This window comes from Pseudophryne corroboree, chromosome 10, assembly GCF_028390025.1.
Source record: "Pseudophryne corroboree isolate aPseCor3 chromosome 10, aPseCor3.hap2, whole genome shotgun sequence".
Taxonomy (NCBI): Eukaryota; Metazoa; Chordata; class Amphibia; order Anura; family Myobatrachidae; genus Pseudophryne; species Pseudophryne corroboree.
Genome location: NC_086453.1, coordinates 294,952,240 through 294,966,844, shown reverse-complemented (window position 1 = coordinate 294,966,844; position 14,605 = coordinate 294,952,240). Strand labels below are relative to the sequence as shown.

The 14,605-nt window shown below is 47.3% G+C and overlaps 1 protein-coding gene across 8 annotated transcripts in view; it reads left to right on the top strand.

Moving 5' to 3' along the window:
• The window catches only part of CAMTA1 (calmodulin binding transcription activator 1), a 2,328,268-nt gene that overhangs the window by 39,007 nt on the left and 2,274,656 nt on the right, over nucleotides 1-14,605 (top strand). For all 8 annotated transcript variants that reach the window (XM_063943384.1, XM_063943385.1, XM_063943383.1 and 5 more), the window contains exon 2: nucleotides 6,589-6,707. In XM_063943384.1, the coding sequence (XP_063799454.1) occupies nucleotides 6,589-6,707 (119 nt within the window). The remainder of the gene's footprint in view (nucleotides 1-6,588; nucleotides 6,708-14,605) is intronic.

Sequence of the window (14,605 nt, the reverse complement as noted above, 5' to 3'; positions counted from 1 at the left end):
TTTAGATGGAAGCTTGTACACACATAAACAATTAAATCGCCCACCACCTCTCCAGTTACAGGTGTGTACTGGCGAGTGCCTCTGTGATGTCCGTAGCTCCCACTGTAGTGGTAGGTTGCAATATCGAGTCATCCCACAAATGGCCCGCCTCCACTCTATACAGGTGACAGACTAATTTTACCGGGCACCAATGAAAGCGTTTGCCCTTTGCTAGAGGAAGCAGGCGGCTCTGTGCCACTTTCCTTGGGTACTGTTACCCGTCTATACAGGTGCTTGGTTTAGAAAATCTTCATTTCTCTGACGTCCTAGTGGATGCTGGGGACTCCGTAAGGACCATGGGGAATAGCGGCTCCGCAGGAGACTGGGCACAAAAGTAAAGCTTTAGAACTACCTGGTGTGCACTGGCTCCTCCCCCCATGACCCTCCCCCAAGCCTCAGTTAGATTTTTGTGCCTGAACGAGAAGGGTGCACACTAGGTGGCTCTCCTGAGCTGCTTAGTGAAAAGTTTAGTTTTAGGTTTTTTATGTTCAGTGAGACCTGCTGGCAACAGGCTCACTGCATCGAGGGACTAAGGGGAGAAGAAGCGAACTCGCCTGCGTGCAGAGTGGATTGGGCTTCTTAGGCTACTGGACATTAGCTCCAGAGGGACCGATCACAGGCCCAGCCATGGATAGGTCCCAGAGCCGCGCCGCCGGCCCCCTTACAGAGCCAGAAGACAGAAGAGGTCCGGAAAATCGGCGGCAGAAGACGTCCTGTCTTCAACAAGGTAGCGCACAGCACTGCAGCTGTGCGCCATTGCTCTCAGCACACTTCACACTCCGGTCACTGAGGGTGCAGGGCGCTGGGGGGGGGGGCGCCCTGAGACGCAATAAAAACACCTTGGATGGCAAAAAAATGCATCACATATAGCTCCTGGGCTATATGGATGAATTTAACCCCTGCCAGAATACACAGAAAAACGGGAGATAAGGCCGGCGAGAAGGGGGCGGAGCCTATCTCCTCAGCACACTGGCGCCATTTTCCCTCACAGCTCCGTTGGAGGGAAGCTCCCTGGCTCTCCCCTGCAGTCACTACACTACAGAAAGGGTTAAAAAAGAGAGGGGGGCACTAATTACGCGCAGTATTAAAAATACAGCCGCTATAAGGGGAAAAACACTTATATAAGGTTATCCCTGTATATATATATATATATATATATATATATATATAGCGCTCTGGTGTGTGCTGGCAAACTCTCCCTCTGTCTCCCCAAAGGGCTAGTGGGGTCCTGTCCTCTATCAGAGCATTCCCTGTGTGTGTGCTGTGTGTCGGTACGTTTGTGTCGACATGTATGAGGAGAAAAATGATGTGGAGACCGAGCAGATTGCCTGTAATAGTGATGTCACCCCCTAGGGGGTCGACACCTGAGTGGATGAACTGTTGGAAGGAATTACGTGACAGTGTCAGCTCTGTATAAAAGACAGTGGTTGACATGAGACAGCCGGCTACTCAGCTTGTGCCTGCCCAGACGTCTCATAGGCCGTCAGGGGCTCTAAAGCGCCCGTTACCTCAGATGGCAGATATAGACGCCGACACGGATACTGACTCCAGTGTCGACGGTGAAGAGACAAATGTGACTTCCAGTAGGGCCACACGTTACATGATTGAGGCAATGAAAAATGTTTTACACATTTCTGATAATACGAGTACCACCAAAAAGGGGTATTATGTTCGGTGAGGAAAAACTACCTGTAGTTTTCCTGAATCTGAGAAATTAAATGAGGTGTGTGATGATGCGTGGGTTTCCCCCGATAACAACTGATAATTTATAAAATGTTATTGGCATTATATCCTTTCCCGCCAGAGGTTAGGGTGCGTTGGGAAACACCCCCTAGGGTGGATAAAGCGCTCACACGCTTGTAAGAAAAGGGCTCTACCCTCTCCTGAGATGGCCGCCCTTAAGGATCCTGCTGATAGAAAGCAGGAGGGTATCCTAAAATGTATTTACACACATACTGGTGTTATACTGCGACCAGCAATCGCCTCAGCCTGGATGTGCAGTGCTGGGTTGGCGTGGTCGGATTCCCTGACTGAAAATATTGATACCCTAGATAGGGACCGTATATTATTGCCTATAGAGCATTTAAAAGATGCATTTCTATATATGCGTGATGCACAGCGGAATATTTGCCGACTGGCATCAAGTCTAAGCGCGTTGTCCATTTCTGCCAGTAGAGGGTTATGGACACGACAGTGGTCAGGTGATGCGGATTCCAAACGGCATTTGGAAGAAGGGGAGGAGTTATTTGGGGTCGGTCTTTCAGACCTGGTGGCCACGGCAACAGCTGGGAAATCCACGTTTGTACCCCAGGTCGCCTCTCAACATAAGAAGACGCCGTATTATCAGGCAGTCCTTTCGTGGGCAAGCGGGCAAAAGGTTCCTCATTTCTGCCCCGTGACAGAGGGAGAGGAAAAAGGCTGCAGAAATCAGCCAGTTCCCAGGAACAGAAGCCCTCTCCCGCCTCTGCCAAGCCCTCAGTATGACGCTGGGGCTTTACAAGCAGAATCAGGCACGGTGGGGGCCCGTATCAATGAATTTCAGCGCGCAGTGGGCTCACTCGCAATTAGACCCCTGGATCCTTCAGGTGATATCTCAGGGGTACAAATTGGAATTCGAGACGTCTCCCCCCTCGCCGTTTCCTAAAGTCGGCTTTACCGAGGTCTCCCTCTGATAGAGAGGCAGTTTTGGAAGCCATTCACAATCTGTATTCCCAGCAGGTGATAATCAAGGTACCCCTCCTGCAACAGGGAACGGGGTATTATTCCACACTGTTGTGGTACCGAAGCCGGACGGCTCGGTGAGACCGATTCTAAATCTAAAATCTTGAACACTTACATACGGAGGTTCAAATTCAAGATTGAGTCACTCAGAGCAGTGATTGCGAACCTGGAAGAAGGGGACTACATGATGTCTCGGGACATCAAGGATGCTTACCTTCATGTCCCAATTTACCCTTCTCACCAAGGGTACCTCAGGTTTGTGGTACAGAACTGTCACTATCCGTTTCAGACGCTGCCGTATGGATGGTCCACGGCACCCCGGGTCTTTACCAAGGTAATGGCCGAAATGATGATACTCTTTCGAAGGAAGGGAATTTTAGTTATCCCTTACTTGGACGATTCCCTGATAAGGGTAAGATCCAGGGAACAGTTGGAGGTCGGTGTAGCACTATCTCAGGTAGTGTTGCGGCAACACGATTGGATTCTCAATATTCCAAAATCGCAGCTGATTCCGACGACTCGTCTTCTGTTCCTAGGGATGATCCTGGACACAGTCCAGAAAAAAAAAAAAAAAAAAAGGTGTTTCTCCCGGAGGAGAAAGTCAGGGAGTTATCCGAGCTAGTCGGGAACCTCCTATAACCGAGCCAAGTCTCAGTACATCAATGAAAGGGTTCTGGGAAAAATGGTGGCTTCCTACGAAGCAATCCCATTCGGCAGATTCCACGCAAGAACTTTCCAGTGGGACCTGCTGGACAAATGGTCCGGGTCGCATCTTCAGATGCATCAGCGGATACCCTGTCACCAAGCACAAGGGTGTCTCTCCTGTGGTGGTTGCAGAGTGCTCATCTTCTAGAGGGCCGCAGATTCGACATTCAGGACTGGGTCCTGGTGACCACGGATGCCAGCCTGCGAGGCTGGGGAGCAGTCACACAGGGAAGGAATTTCCAGAGCTTATGGTCAAGCCTGGAGACATCACTTCACATAAATATCCTGAAGCTAAGGGCCATTTACAATGCTCTAAGCTCAGAAAGACCTCTGCTTCAAGGTCACCCGGAGTTGATCCATTCGGACAACATCACGGCAGTCACCCACGTAAACAGACAGGGTGACACAAGAAGCAGGAGGGCAAGGCAGAAGCTGCAAGGATTCTTCGCTGGGCGTAAAATCATGTGATAGCACTGTCAGCAGTATTCATTCCGGGAGTGGACAACTGGGAAGCAGACTTCCTCAGCAGACACGACCCCCACCCGGGAGAGTGGGGACTTCACCCAGAAATCTTCCACATGTTTATAAAACTCGACAAGTATTGCGCCAGGTCAAGGGACCCTCAGGCAATAGCTGTAGACGCTCTGGTAACACAGTGGGTGTACCAGTCAGTGTATGTGTTCCCTCCTCTGCCTCTCATACCCAAGGTACTGAGAATTATAAGATGGAGAGGAGTAAGCACTATATTCGTGACTCCGGATTGGCCAAGAAGGACTTGGTAACCGGAACTTCAAGAGATGCTCACGGAGGATCCGTGGCCTCTACCTCTAAGAAGGGACCTGCTCCAGCAAGGACCCTGTCTGTTCCAAGACTTACCGCGGCTGCGTTTGACGGCATGGCGGTTGAACGCCGGATCCTGAAGGAGAAAGGCATTCCGGATGAAGTCATTCCTATCCTGATCAAAGCCAGGAAAGATATAACCGCAAAACATTATTACATTTTATTATTACATTTTATTTATAAGGCGCCACATGTGTTTCGCAGCGCCGTACAAAGGACAGTACAGGGGACAAAACATTGCATTACAGTAAATAAATAACGCATTTGGCGAAAATATGTTGCGTGGTGCGAGGCCAGTAAGGCCCCGACGGAGGAATTTTCAACTAGGTCGATTCCTACAATGGGCCTGAAATGGGGGTCCATTAAGGTTCAAATTTCGGCCCTGTCAATTTTCTTCCAAAAAGAACTAGCTTCAGTCCCTGAAGTTCAGACGTTTGTGAAAGGGGTACTGTATATACATCCTCCTTTTGTGCCTCCAGTGGCACCTTGGGATCTAAATGTAGTTTTTGGGTTCCAAAAGTCACATTGGTTTGAACCACTTAAATATGTGGAGTTAAAATATCTCACATGGAAAGTGGTCATGCTGTTTGCCCTGGCCTGGGCCAGGTGCGTGTCAGAATTGGCGGCTTTATCCTGTAAAAGCCCTCATCTGATTTTCCATTCGGACAGGGCGGAATTGAGGACTTGTCCTCAGTTTCTCCCTAAGGTGGTTTTCAGCGTTTCACCTGAATCAACCTATTTGGTGCCTGCGGCTACTAGGAACTTGGAGGACTCCAAGTTGCTAGACGTTGTCAGGGCCCTGGAAATATAGGTTTCCAGGACGGCTGGAGTCAGAAAATCTGACTCGTTGTTTATTCTGTATGCACCCAACAAGCTGGGTGCTCCTGCTTCTAAGCAGACTATTGCTCGTTGGATTTGTAGTACAATTCAGCTTTCACATTCTGTGGCAGGCCTGCCACAGCCAAAATCGGTAAAAGCCCATTCCACAAGGAAGGTGGGCTCATCTTGGGCGGCTGCCCGAGGGGTCTCGGCTTTACAACTTTGCCGAGCAGCTACTTGGTCAGGAGCAAATACGGTTGTAAAATTCTACAAATTTGATACCCTGGCTGAGGAGGACCTGGAGTTCTCTCATTTGGTGCTTGCAGAGTCATCCGCACTCTCCCGCCCGTTTGGGAGCTTTGGTATAATCCCCATGGTCCTTACGGAGTCCCCAGCATCCACTAGGACGTCAGAGAAAATAAGAATTTACTTACCGATAATTCTATTTCTCGTAGTCCGTAGTGGATGCTGGGCGCCCATCCCAAGTGTGGATTGTCTGCAATACTGGTACATAGTTATTGTTACCAAAAAATCGGGTTATTGCTGTAGTGAGCCATCTTTTCTAGAGGCTCCTCTGTTATCATGCTGTTAACTGGGTTTAGATCACAAGTTATTTGGTGTGGCTGGTATGAGTCTTACCCGGGATTCAAAATCCTTCCTTATTGTGTACGCTCGTCCGGGCACAGTATCCTAACTGAGGCTTGGGGGAGGGTCATGGGGGGAGGAGCCAGTGCACACCAGGTAGTTCTAAAGCTTTACTTTTGTGCCCAGTCTCCTGCGGAGCCGCTATTCCCCATGGTCCTTACGGAGTCCCCAGCATCCACTACGGACTACGAGAAATAGAATTATCGGTAAGTAAATTCTTATTTTTATTGTGCTTCCCTCTTTCCCAGCATCTTCTTGCTGTACAGCTATGGATTCTGACCCTAGCCCATTGCACACAGACTAAATCTATAAGGTTCCTATCACTTGATCTTAGACAATAGTGTTTTGTAATATTTACACATCCAAGAACATGATCACCCACATTTATAGAGCTGCAGTATAATTGCAGGAAATGCATGGGTTCCCGATTCGTCGATGTATGATGAAGGCGGCATGCAGTTCCCTTTCAAAGACACTTTGTTTCCTCCATCACTTAACCAATGAGCCAGTAGTCTCTTACAGGTGATTTTTTTTTTTTCTTTTTCTTTAAATAATGTAATGGGATAATTACTTTAAAGTAAGGGTAATTCATACACTGCTTAAAAATGTGAGCAGTTTGATCTGTTTATTGAAAGGGCGTTATACTGTAATTTTTTTAATTACTATGGTAAATATTCACCTGCAAAGTTGATGTGTATCACGGGATGATCAGATTTGACCAAAGTAAAGCCTGTTAATCATTATCTATACTTTTAAACTTGCGTTTGAATACCCATGTGCATTGTGCGTAAACTGTTCATCCCTGCTTTCTCTCATTAGATGATCATGGAAACAGCAACGGCAGTCATGTAAAGATCTTTCTACCCAAGAAGCTGCTCGAATGTCTACCAAAATGTTCAAGTTTACCAAAAGAAAGGCATCGTTGGAACACTAACGAGGTATTTAAATGATCTTTTTCTTGACAGAACGGTTAATTATCTCCTGATGCAGCGCTGTGCTTATCTGTACATATCTTGAATGAACGCTGCCTCCAGGACCTCTGTATAATGCGCTGTTCTAAGATGAATAAAGAGTTGTGTAATGTGACCTGGTTCTAGTGCTTTGTGGTTCTAATTTCAGCTCACAGTGCACTTGCCTCAACTAAAACTAAGTAACTGGGGCGGGGTGGGGGGGGGGGGGGGCTGTTCTATGCAAAACCTTAATGTCGGGTTTGCTAGATGAGCATCGTCCTGTGCGCTAGCTTCTGTGTAGTCCCTGTCGTAGGACAAGATGCAGTGAAGCGGATCACTGACATTTTGCCAGCCATTTGTAAATCTGATACTGGACTCCAGAATACAAGTGGGACTGGGTCTGAAACTTGGAACCTTGACCTATAATGGACAGAACACCTTTTATATGATTTTGTTAGCTGCACTGGAAGTTCCGTGCTTAATTCCTGTCAACGATGCAGAGGCGTTCTTGTAACTTCTATCACTGTAATGTTAATAAAAATCTGAAATGCGTTTCCATGGCATAAAACGTCCAGTCAGACAATGGCAGTGTCGCCCTTTCTTTTGGCTGACGTAGTGCATATTTATGGACAATGGAGAGGGTTTGTTGGTAGTAGGCAATAAGGTTCATTTGATTGGTTTACATTGCTAAAGTTCCAGTTGCCATGGTAAGCTTTGAGCTGCTGTATGGACGTACAAAACCACTGCTACAATTATATTTTCATTATGGAATGCCTTGTTTATGTGCAGTTACTGAGAATCATGCCTAGGACCTCACACCAAAATAGGGGATGCCGGGTAAATTGTGGGGTGGAATTGGTGGATTTCTGAATGACTGCTTGGATTGTAGTGGTCCATGGTAGTGTACTTACAGTTCAAAGGAATGCCATGGTTTTTGGGGTCTATTTAGCAAGCCTTGGAGAGAGATAGTAAAGAGAGAGAAAGTACCAACCAATCAGTTTTTATTATGTTACAGGCTGCATATAAAAAATGACAGGAGCTAGTTGGTTGGTACTTTGGGGCAGATGTATTAAGCCTGGAGAAGTGATAAAGCAATGATAAATGCAAGGTGATAATGCGCCAGCCAGTCAGCTCCAATATATAAATTGACAGTAAGGAGCTGACTGGCTGGCGCTTTATCACCTTGCACTTATCACTGCTTTATCACTTTTCCAGGCTTAATACATCTGCCCCTTTATCTCTCTCCAAGGCTCAGTAAATAGACCCCAAAATGACAAGATTTTAATGTTTACCACACTGACTTACAATTGATCCAAATGCAGCATATTCTAAAATGCCCTGGACTATATTCTCTGCATTGGAAAAAAACGAGTGTAGTGGAGTACAGATAGTTTGGTTATCAGCTGCTGTATTAAAATTCCACAGGTGCCCCTCTTCACACCAGCTGGTACTATCGGTGTCCTTGTGTGTTCTTTCCTTAGGAATCCCTCTCTCCAATTGTGTGTTGTGTAGTGTCATACTGTAGAGCCCTATGGCATCCCTTGATACATGGGTTAAGTCACTTTTCAGCGAGAGCTTATTAAAGGTTTGAAGTAAGTGCATCTCTCAGCTGATAAGTGGTTTTAAAAATGCACAGTCTCCGCAAACTGCCAACTGCTGTGGCAGCACATCTCCAGCAGTTACGACGACAAGGGCACTAAAATATTTAGTGGACTACATGTGGTTTGCTTGGTTTTTTTTTAATGTTTCTTTTTTTTCTAATTCCCAACCCCCCCGATTTTAGTTTGTAAAACCACACTCAGCATTTACAGATTTACATAAAATTAATTGTTTTGAAGTAGAAGATTACCTTAATTCAATTGCATAGTCTTATTTTCTATGACATTTGTCCTTAATGTTAGAGATATGTTCTTTTTGGATTTTTTAGATCTTTTCATTTGTGTGTTTGAAGCGGTTTCTCTACCGTTTCAGAAAGACACTGTTGGTTATTTGTTATCACTGATAAAAATGCACTATAATAAATACAGAGCTATACAAAACAACTAACAAAAGTGTTAAATAAGAACTTCAGGGCCTGGCGCTAGCTATGCACTACACGGGGCCTGGCGCTACAGCTTGTGTTTTGTGTTTAATATTTCATGGCTTACAACTACTACTCATTTGCATGGCACAATCTGTTTTTTGGCTACACAATTTACTGAGGTCTAGTATCCAAGGACAGATGCTAACAAAAGTGCAGGTACATCGTCAACCCTTCTTAATTAGACCACCATTACTTCAACAGTAGTGTTATTTTTGACATATTTAAAGTTCTAGTTGGTTTAAAGTCATTATAGTGTTTTTTTCTCTATCGTCCTTGTGGATGCTGGGGTTCCTGAAAGGACCATGGGGAATAGCGGCTCCGCAGGAGACAGGGCACAAAAAGTAAAGCTTTCCGATCAGGTGGTGTGCACTGGCTCCTCCCCCTATGACCCTCCTCCAGACTCCAGTTAGATTTTTGTGCCCGGCCGAGAAGGGTGCAATCTAGGTGGCTCTCCTAAAGAGCTGCTTAGAGAAAGTTTAGCTTAGGTTTTTTATTTTACAGTGAGTCCTGCTGGCAACAGGATCACTGCAACGAGGGACTTAGGGGAGAAGGAGTGAACTCACCTGCGTGCAGGATGGATTGGCTTCTTGGCTACTGGACATCAGCTCCAGAGGGACGATCACAGGTACAGCCTGGATGGTCACCGGAGCCGCGCCGCCGGCCCCCTTGCAGATGCTGAAGTAAGAAGAGGTCCAGAATCGGCGGCTGAAGACTCCTGCAGTCTTCTAAAGGTAGCGCACAGCACTGCAGCTGTGCGCCATTTTCCTCTCGGCACACTTCACACGGCAGTCACTGAGGGTGCAGGGCGCTGGGAGGGGGGCGCCCTGGGAGGCAAATGAAAACCTTTTTTGGCGAAAAATACCTCACATATAGCCCCCAGAGGCTATATGGAGATATTTAACCCCTGCCAAGATTCACTAAATAGCGGGAGACGAGCCCACCGAAAAAGGGGCGGGGCCTATCTCCTCAGCACACAGCGCCATTTTCTCTCACAGAAAGCCTGGAGAGAAGGCTCCCAGGCTCTCCCCTGCACTGCACTACAGAAACAGGGTTAAAACAGAGAGGGGGGGCACTGATTTTAGCGATATTGAGATATATAAAGATGCTATAAGGGAAAACACTTATATAAGGTTGTCCCTATATAATTATAGCGTTTTGGTGTGTGCTGGCAAACTCTCCCTCTGTCTCCCCAAAGGGCTAGTGTGGGTCCTGTCCTCTGTCAGAGCATTCCCGGTGTGTGTGCTGTGTGTCGGTACGTGTGTGTCGACATGTTGAGGACGATGTTGGTGAGGAGGCGGAGAAATTGCCTGTAATGGTGATGTCACTCTCTAGGGAGTCGACACCGGAATGGATGGCTTATTTAGGGAATTACGTGAGAATGTCAACACGCTGCAAGGTCGGTTGACGACGTGAGACGGCCGACAAACTATTAGTACCGGTCCAGGCGTCTCAGAAACGCCGTCAGGGGCGTTAAAAACACCCATTTACCTCAGTCGGTCGACACAGACACAGACACGGACACTGAATCCAGTGTCGACGGTGAATTAACAAACGTATTTCTCATTAGGGCCACACGTTAAGGGCAATGAAGGAGGTGTTGCATATTTCTGATACTACAAGTACCACAAAAAAGGGTATTATGTGGGAGTGAAAAAACTACCTGTAGTTTTTCCTGAATCAGATAAAATAAAATGAAGTGTGTGATGATGCGTGGGGTTACCCCGATAGCAAATATTGGCGTTATACCCTTTCCCGCCAGAAATTAGGGCGCGTTGGGAAACACCCCTTAGGGTGATAAGGCGCTCACACGCTTATCAAGTGGCGTTACCGTCTCCAGATACGGCCGCCCTCAAGGAGCCAGCTGATAGGAAGCTGGAAAGATATCCTAAAAAGTATATACACACATACGGTGGTTATACTGCGACCAGCGATCGCCATCAGCCTGGAGATGCAGTGCTGGGTTGGCTTGGTCGGATTCCCTGACTGAAAATATTTTATTCATATAGGGCATTTAATAGGATGCATTCTATATATATGTACGTGAGATGCACAGAGGGATATTTGCTCTCTGGCATCAAGATAAGTACGTTGTCCATATCACCCAGAAGATGTCATGGACACGACAGTGGTCAGGTGATACAGATCCCATACGGCACATGGAAGTATTGCCGTATAAAGGGAAGGAGTTAGTTGGGGTCGGTCCATCGGACCTGGGGACCACGGCAACAGCTGGGAAATCCAACCTTTTTACCCCAAGTTACATCTCAGCTGAAAAAGACATCGTCTTTTCAGCCTCAATCCTTCCTTTCCCATGAGGGCATGCAGGCAAAAGGCCAGTCATATCTGCCCAGACATAGAGGTAAGGGAAGTAGACTGCAGCAGGCAGCCCCTTCCCAGGAAAAGAAGCCCTCCACCGCGTCTGCCAAGTCCTCAGCATGACGCTGGGGCCATGCAAGCGGACTCAAGGTGGGGGGGTAGTCTCAAGAGTCTCAGCGCGCAGTGGGATCACTCGCAGGTTGACCCCTAGATAGTACAAGTATTATCCCAGGGGTACAGATTGGAGAGTCGAGACATCTTCTCCTCGCAGGTTTCTGAAGTCTGCTTTACCAACGGCTCCCTCCGACAGGGAGGCAGCATTGGAAACAATTCACAAGCTGTATATCCAGCAGGTGATAATCAAAGTACCCCTCCTACAACAAGGAAAAGGGTATTATTTTTCCACACTATATTGTGGTACTGACGCCAGACGGCTTGGTGAGACATAGTCTAAACTGAAATCTTTGAACACTTACATAAAAGGTTCAAATCGAGATGGAGTCACTCAGAGCAGTGATAGCGAACCGGAAAAAAGGGGACTATATGGTGTCCCTGGACATCAAGGATTACCTCCATGTCCAAATTTGCCCTTCTCAACAAGGGTACCTCTGGTTCGTGGTACAGAACTGTCAATATCAGTTTCAGACGATGCCGTTTGAATTATCCACGGCACCCCGGGCCTTTTACCAAGGTAATGGCCGAAAAGATGTTTCTTCAAAGAAAAAAGGCATCTAAATTATCCCTTACTTGGACGATATCCTGAAAAGGGCAAGTTCCAGAGAACAGTTGGAGGTCGGAAGAGCACTATCTAAAGTAGTTCTACGACAGCACGACTGGATTCTAAATATTCCAAGAATCGCAGCTGTTTTCCGACGATACGTCTGCTGTTCCTAGGAATGATTCTGGGCATAGTCCAGAAAAAGGTGTTCCTCCGGGAGGAAAAAGCCAAGGAGTTATTCGACCTAGTCAGAAACCTCCTAAAACCAGGCCAAGTATCAGTGCATCAATGCACAGGAGTCCTGGGAAAAATGGTGGCTTCTTACGAAGCGATTCCACTCGGCAGATCTCAGGGGATTTGCTGGACGAATGGTCCGGATCGCATTTTCAGATGCATCAGCGGATAATCCTGTCTCCAAGGACAAGGGTGTCTCTTCTGTGGGGGCTGCAGAGTGCTCATCTTTTAGAGGGCAGCACACTCAGCATTCAGGACTGTGTTCTGGGGACCACGGATACCAGCCTGAGAGGCTGGGGAGTAGTCACACAGGGAAAAAATTTCCAAGGAAGTGTGGTCAAGTCTGGAGACTTCTCTCCACATGAATATACTGGAGCTAAGGGCAATTTACAATGCTCTGAGCCTAGGAAGACTCCTGCTTCAAAGTCAACCGGTGCTGATCCAGTAGGACATCATCATGGCGGTCGCCCACGTTATCAGACGGGGCGACACAAGAAGCAGGAGGGCAATGACAGATTCTTCGCTGGGCGGAAAATCACGTGATAACACTGTCAGCAGTGTTCATTCCGGGAGTGGGCAACTGGGAAGATTTCCTCAGCATAAATGAATTCCACCCGGAAAAGTGGAAACTTAATCTGGAAGTTTCCACATGATTGTAAACCGTTGGGAAAGACCAAAGGTGGTTATGATGGCGTCCCACCTGAAGCGCCAGGTCAAGAGACACTCAGGCAATAGCTGGGACGCTCTGGTAACACCGTCGGTGTACCAGTCGGTGTATGTGTTCCATCCTCTGCTTTTCATACCCAATGTATTGAAAATGATAGGAAGGAGAGGAGTAAGAACTATACTCGTGGCTCCGGTTTGGCCAAGAAGGACTTGGTTCCCGGAACTTCAAGAGATACTAAGAAGGGTCTTGATTCGGCAAGAACCGTGTCTGTTCCGGGACTTACCGCAACTGCGTTGACGCCAAGGCGGGTGAACGCCGGATCCTAAGGGAAAGAGGCATTCCGGAAGAGGTCATCCCTACCCTGGTCAGAGTCAGGAAGGAGGTGACCGCACAACATTATCACCACTTAGGTGAAAATATGTGCCAGGGTGTGAGTCCAGGAAGGCTCCACGGAAGAATTTCAACTAGGTTAATTTCTACATTTCCTGCAAACAGGAGTGTCTATGGGTCTCAAATTGGGTCCATTAAGGTTCAAATTTTGGCCTGTTGATTTTCTTCCAGAAAGAAATTGGCTTCAGTTCCTGAAGTCCAGAAGTTGTTAAGGGAGTACTGCATATACAGCCCCTTTGATGTCTCCAGTGGCACTGGGCGATCTCAACGTAGTTTTGGGATTCCTAAAAAATCACATTGGTTTAAACAACTCAAATCTGTGGATTTGATATATCTCACATGGAAAATGACCATGCTGTTGGTCCTGGCCTCGGCCAGGCGAGTGTCAGAATTGGCGGCTTTATCTCACAAAGCCATATCTGATTGTCCATTCGGACAGAGCAAAGCTGCGGACTCGTCCCCAGTTTCTCCTTAAGGTGGTGTCAGCGTTTCACCTGAACCAGCTTATTGTGGTACCTGCGGCTACTAGGGACTTGGAGGACTCCAAGTTGCTGGATGTTATCAGGGCCCTGAAAATATAGTTTCCAGGTTGGCTGGAGTCAGGAAATCTGACTTGCTGTTTATCCTGTATGCACCCAACAATGCTGGGTGCTTCTGCTTCTAAGCAGTCGATTGCTCGTGGGATTGGTAGCACAATTCAACTTGCACATTCTGTGGCAGGCCTGCCACAGTCTAAATCTGTTAAGGCCCATTCCACAAGGAAGGTGGGCTCATCTTGGGCGGCTGCCCGAGGGGTCTCGGCATTACAACTTTGCCGAGCAGCTACGTGGTCGGGGGAGAACACGTTTGTAAAATTCTACAAATTTGATACCCTGGCAAAAGAGGACCTGGAGTTCTCTCATTCGGTGCTGCAGAGTCATCCGCACTCTCCCGCCCGTTTGGGAGCTTTGGTATAATCCCCATGGTCCTTTCAGGAACCCCAGCATCCACAAGGACGATAGAGAAAATAAGAATTTACTTACCGATAATTCTATTTCTCGGAGTCCGTAGTGGATGCTGGGCGCCCATCCCAAGTGCGGATTATCTGCAATACTTGTACATAGTTATTGCTAACTAAATCGGGTTATTGTTGTTGTGAGCCATCTTTTCAGAGGCTCCGCTGTTATCATACTGTTAACTGGGTTCAGATCACAGGTTGTACAGTGTGATTGGTGTGGCTGGTATGAGTCTTACCCGGGATTCAAAATTCCTCCCTTATTGTGTACGCTCGTCCGGGCACAGTACCTAACTGGAGTCTGGAGGAGGGTCATAGGGGGAGGAGCCAGTGCACACCACCTGATCGGAAAGCTTTACTTTTTGTGCCCTGTCTCCTGCGGAGCCGCTATTCCCCATGGTCCTTTCAGGAACCCCAGCATCCACTACGGACTCCGAGAAATAGAATTATCGGTAAGTAAATTCTTATTTTTTCATCTTTGTTT